The sequence below is a fragment of the Morus notabilis genome, unplaced genomic scaffold (genome assembly GCF_000414095.1).
Source record: "Morus notabilis unplaced genomic scaffold, ASM41409v2 Scaffold521, whole genome shotgun sequence".
Classification (NCBI taxonomy): Eukaryota; Viridiplantae; Streptophyta; class Magnoliopsida; order Rosales; family Moraceae; genus Morus; species Morus notabilis.
This window is the reverse complement of record NW_010357686.1, coordinates 511,906-517,877: the sequence shown is the minus strand read 5'-3', so window position 1 is coordinate 517,877 and position 5,972 is coordinate 511,906. Positions and strand designations below refer to the sequence as shown.

The 5,972-nt window shown below is 31.5% G+C and overlaps 1 protein-coding gene across 1 annotated transcript; it reads left to right on the top strand.

The window, feature by feature from the left end:
• The first annotated feature begins 3,439 nt into the window (after positions 1-3,439).
• Positions 3,440-5,607, top strand: LOC21401347 (transcription factor DIVARICATA). The gene is made up of 2 exons (XM_010090513.2): positions 3,440-3,948; positions 4,997-5,607. Exons 1-2 carry the CDS (start codon positions 3,569-3,571, stop codon positions 5,349-5,351), a joined length of 735 nt encoding a protein of 244 aa, XP_010088815.1. The 5' UTR covers positions 3,440-3,568; the 3' UTR covers positions 5,352-5,607.
• Positions 5,608-5,972: the final 365 nt, after the last annotated feature.

Below are 5,972 nucleotides of genomic sequence, written 5' to 3'. Positions count from 1 at the left end.
AGTTTAAACTCTCATCAAACTTGACACGATGAATTGATTTCTTCTTCTTCAAAGTATTTCATTGTTATAAGTCTTCACCATCTTATTTTTATTGCCTTCAACTGTCATCATCATCTTGTTACACTTTTTTATTCATGCAACTTCTTTCGCAACAAAAAAAGACTCTTATTGACATGACTTCACCTTCATAGTCATTTTATTGCAGTGCTTTTTCTTATAAAATTTAAATTTATGTTCAAATTTATAAACCAAACATGCCATTAATATATCTATTTTCAGCAGTAAAAATGAAAGAAAAAAAAATCAATCAACAGTGATGGTTTCGTTGTTTCCTGTTGAAGGTAATCAATCTCCTACACCTGTTAGTACGGGCTCTTAATTGGTCTCTTGTTTGAAGCTTTTTTTTTTTTTTGCTAGAATTGTTTTGAAGCCGTTAATAATTTTTTTTAGGGAAATTTGAAGCCGTTAATAATAGTGTAAAAGTAAATATTTTCAGAAATAAGGTTTTTAAAATAGACATTTCATGATTTAAAAAAGACTTTTATGTAATTATTTCTTAGTAATACGAGTTGTGTGATATGTTACTTTTCTTAAAAAGGCTACTAAAAAAGAACTTAATTAAGGTTATGAATAAATGAATTATTGAAAAGTTTTGTTTTTAACCATCAGTTTTGTATAAAAACAATCAGTTTTATTTGTAATATGTTGTGATTTTAATAAAATTTAACAGTTAAAAACTCGTTTCTAAAGAGGTTTTAGGAGAGAGAATCAACGGAAAAAGAAGAAAGAAAAAGCAAACAGAATACACATGTAGATTTATATAGTCTAACACATGAATAATAGTTTTTTTTTTGGGTTCAATATGTTATGTAACCGTCCATTAACTATGGAATTGGATTCTTTTAACGACCACTTGGAAATTATTCGGTTAAATTCTCTTTTTCCCCTCGTAAAGTCTGGTCGGTAGTGAACGTGTAACCCAAAATTCTAAAGTGCTGCGGATCTTGTGAACTTTTCAAACAAGATAAGTTTAATTAATAAGAAGAAAAAAAAAACACAAGAGAGATTTTGGGTATTTTGACAAGTTGTTATTGTGTTGTTTTCTTGATCCATTCCAGGTCATTATGGGTTCGCTTATGAGTCATGCCCATGTGGAAAGGATTTGGTAATTATAGTAAGATAAAAATATTGGATGTATATATCCGTTCATTTTACTGATTTGAGTTTATAATTTAAATTTTGTTATAATAAAAAACTCTCAGAAACAGTTACATCTAACTTTTTTGCTACAGTAAAAAGCTCTCACATAAAGTCATATCTCAACTCGAATTAAAAACTCGAATCTGTGAACTAAACGAGCCTTTTGTCTCGTTCGCTTTGCGGATTTGAGTTTTTAATTCGAATTGAGATGTGATATTTTTTTAGAGTTTTTAACTGTAGTAAAAAAAATTAAATGTAACTTTTTATGAGAGCTTTTAACTATAACAAAACTAAAATTGAAAACTCAAATCGGTAAAATGAACGAGATTCTAATAGAATATACCATGAAAAAGGTGTGTGCTTTTTCCGTATTTTAATTGAAGTTTCTCAGGGTACACAAAAAAAAGGGGATGTTTAACTTTAAATCCTGTTATTTGATTTTTAAAAAAAATTAAAATTTGCTTTTATAAAATATCTCAAAACCAGTGGCCAGATCACATACTTTCCAAACTAGTGCAAAGCTTCTCATTCAACAGAGCATAATACATTTATAAAAGAGGAAATTGGCTATAATATATAAGATAGTGAATTTCTTCAGCAGACCGAATCAGATTATTGAATTTAATTTAAAAATATATTAGTTTTAAATTAGTTATTATACGTGATCTTAAACAGCTGTTCTAAGAAAAGCTAACATGATTGGGACGAATATAATACGCTTTGGCAGTTATTTTGACAAATCACACTTATATATATATATTATATATATATATATAACTATTTTGACAAATAACATCATATTACAGTAGCAAAATTGCTTCAACAAAAACCAGATATTATTATGTTAAATTTTAATGGATTTTTTTTGGTAATCAAAAGTAATATATACATAATTAGGAACTTAAATTCGAAACTTTTCGTTTTCTTTTTTTTTTTTTTTTTTTGAGGAAAAAGCTTTATTGTTTCTTCACACAATTCAGCACTTTGGAGAGAAATTTTTTTATTTTTAATTTCATTTTATCTTATCTCCATTTGGTTGACGAAAGCGAGAATGTATATGACTAATAGGCTGTATTAATATATACACCAAGTCACTTCTTCCAGCTATTTTTTTTTTGTTTCATATTTTTGCATCACAAAATTAAAAAAAATATATTCCAGCTATTTTTCTTTGAAAGGAAATCGCAGGTTCGAGTTGAGAGATTGGTAATCGCTTCTTAGCAAAAATCAGTTGGAAACTAGCTGCCATGTTAAATTGGAAGCAATTTCTTTCAGGAAAAAAAAAAGAGGAAAAAAGAAAAAAGAAAAAAAAAAGAAAAAAAGAAAAAAAAAGGTTAATACTGAAGAAAATTGTACGAGTTAGTTGCCAAATGTATCTTCCTCGTTAAGCTTCAAACATCTCCCTAGAAACATGTATGTATAGTGAATTAAACAACCAAAAAAGAAAAAAAAGGAAAAAAACAAAAAAACCCCACCAAGAACCATTGAAGACATTTCAAAAAATTGACTTTTGAAAAAGTTCAATTCAAATTAAGGGGATGTTTGGTTGGAGAATTTAAACAATGATTTGAATCATGGTTCATGATTCGTTACAGTATTTTCTCTCACAAAAAATACACGTAAATAAAAAATGATTATAATCACATGATTCTAATCCATGAACCAAACATCTCTTAAATTACTTCGAAAAGTTTCCTTAATATTTTGACTCACAACTTAAATTTTTAATATAATATTTTTCTTATAAAAATTTAAAGTTATATTTTTTTACTATATGTATTTTTTCTTACATAAATTTAATTTTTAACTTGAGTTGTCCACTTGAATGAAAAGTCTAAAATCTATTCATAAATTTAAATTACTGTTCAAACATTTTTATTATAGTATTTTCTCTCATAAAATTTAAATTTATATTCAAACTTTAATATTGTAAAATGTTTATTTGATCAACTAAATTAGTATACAATTTAAGTGCTGGAATCTAGAACATTTAAAACAAAAATAGAATAAGCCAGCCAAAAAAATTAAATAAAAATAGATAGATAATAGAAAAAAAAGAATAAATTAGAAACTCCAAAAAAGAAAAAAACAAAAACGTGTTGAATTTGAACTCTGTTTCAGTTGGTACCCTGCCCCTAACAAAACTCCAAAACGCCCCAATTTTAGAACGTCTTTTTCACAATACATCTCTGTCGCGCTCTCTCTCTCTCTATATATATATACGTGTGTATAAATATAGAGTCCAAAGCAATCGAAATCTCCCACCAAACCCTCAAAACGCGAAATCCTCAGTCAGAAGAGAAAAAACCAAACCTACACAAAAAAAAAAAAAAACACTTTGACAGAAACAACGACAACGAAAACGAAGATGTTCCAAGACGATCCGTGCTGGGCACTCGGTGTGTCAACTCAGTCCGCGTCGACTGGGTGGACTCGCGAGGAGGACAAGCTGTTCGAGCAGGCGCTGGTGAGCATCCCCGACGGCGCCCCCGATCGCTGGGCGATGATCGCCCTCCGCCTCCCCGGCAAGTCAGCCGCCGACGTGGCGATGCACTACCACGACCTCGTCCACGACGTCGGTGAGATCGACGCCGGCCGAGTCGAGCTTCCGAGTTACGCCGATGACTCGGCGCTGAGTCCGCGACGCGGCGGCTGGGACTCGGCCAATCAGATCTCGTTTGGGGTGGCGAAGCCCAAGCAGGAGCCCGAGAGAAAGAAGGGGACGCCTTGGACTGAACAAGAACACAAGTAATTTTCTTCAATTTCTTCTTGATTTTCTCCTTGTTTTGAATTCTCTTTTGTCTGTTTATGGCGATTGTCTTTCAGTTCTTCGGAAATTCAGCTTGTTTTCTGACTCTTCAATTTTTCCTCTTAAAAAATATGCACTTTTAAATTAAAAAAAAATTCTGGTAATTGGGGAAAATAGAGAAGAAATGGAGTCCGTACTTTTTTTTTTAATTTTGTTTTTTTCCCCTTTTCTTTTCAGCTGAAGAAACCTTGTTTGGCTTGGAAGTTGAGATTGTTTATTTTTTTTCCTATTTTCTGCTGGTAGCTCTTTTCTTAAAAAAAAAAAAAGAAAACAAAAAGAAAGACAGACATTGAGATTGAATATCTAAAACGTTGTTGTAACGCTTCTTCGTGACATTTTCCAGGATTTTTCTTTTGGTGTGTTTTATTGGCGCCCATTGGAATTTTTTTTTTGTTTTTTTGTTTTTTTTTGGATAAATTTTGTCTGAAGTCTTCAATAATTCAAGGGCAATAACAGTTTATGGATAATATGCTGAGGTGATAAGTTCTCTTTTAGTAGTTTAGATAGATGGATGCCTAGCTTTGCTAAAGTTCGATATATATATTTTTAATTTATAAAAAGATATGCAAAAACAAGGGCTTTAGCACGGTTATGGTGTTCTGGGTAAGCCAGTAGAATTTTGTTGTTCGAGGATTTTATTTATCTAAATTTATTGAAAATTTTCAACTGTCTGGTAAATTTGGTCAAAGATTTTCTCTGGTTGCAACCCATTAACCTTATCCGGTTCTTTTTTTCTTTTTTCTTTGGGGCAAAATTTGTAGATTTATATCCAAGAATTTTAAGGAATTTGTTTGGAATTTCTTGAACTTTTTCTTTTGAAGCCGTTTTGGTCGTTCAACTAATTGAGTATTTATTTTCTTTTTCCTTGGTAATCTTTTGCAGGTTTGACATTACAATTACATTATATCTTTCTCTATTACACGTCTAACGACACCTTTTTTTGGTGAGAAAATCGACTAATTTTTTATATTTTTCCTTATGCATCAGATTATTTCTAAAGGGACTTCAACAATATGGCAAGGGTGATTGGAGGAGCATTTCAAGGAACGTGGTAATCACAAGGACGCCAACTCAAGTGGCAAGCCATGCCCAGAAGTACTACATTCGCCAAGGTGCTGCGAAGAAGGAAAGGAAGAGATCAAGCATCCATGACATCACGACTGTTGATTCCAACGCGGTTCATGCGGCCCCGTCCGCTGATCAAAAGAACTTCATTCAGCCACCTGCTGCTAATCCACCACCTCAGCAGATGCCAATGTTGATGAACCACCCACAAGCACAAAGCCTTATGCCTAATCAGGGTGGTCCTTTGGGATACCAGACTTATGGTTTTCCCATGTGAAAAATGCATTACAATTTGCAACAATTAGTATACTCTTGTGTATATATATATATATATATATGATAGACAGAGCAATGCCTTGCATTTGGATAGTCCAATCTGTATATTCAGTGTATTTAGGCGATTAGGATTTGGCAGCTTAGATTATTGTCTTTTTTCTTAGTCATTTGTGAAGTATTGGATACATCAGTTTTAGGTCGTCTGGTTATGTGCAGGTGTCGTAATCGATTAATTGAAAAGCCATAGTAATTCTTTATATCTTTTTGCCCATTTGCTTACTTTTGTGGAAAAGCTCGTTTTGTTTTGGCTCAGATATCCTCTTGAAAGATCTCTCGACCTTTTCTCTACAAGTTACAATCATCCATTTTGCTCTCTTATTATTATTATTATTATTTATTACTAATGAGATGTTTAAGGCGACTTGGCAAGTACATTCAGCAGTTGTATAACTTGTATTCATCTAGTAACAAAGGCTTTGGCCGTTTTGGAGTTGGTTTTGCTTTTGTTTTTTTTATGTTTTTGGAGAAAGAAAAAATAAAAACGAGATAAAAACGACGTTTGGTATAATTACAGATAAAAAATAAAAATAAAAATGATTTTTTAGTCTAATGTAAAATGAGA

What these genes read in the sequence shown, in the direction of transcription:
- LOC21401347 (XM_010090513.2), top strand. Translation starts at nt 3,569, where the DNA reads ATGTTCCAAGACGATCCGTGCTGGGCACTCGGTGTGTCAACTCAGTCC. An exon ending in TGGACTGAACAAGAACACAA is followed by an intron (nt 3,949 to 4,996) that starts GTAATTTTCTTC and finishes CTTATGCATCAG; the next exon opens with ATTATTTCTAAAGGGACTTC.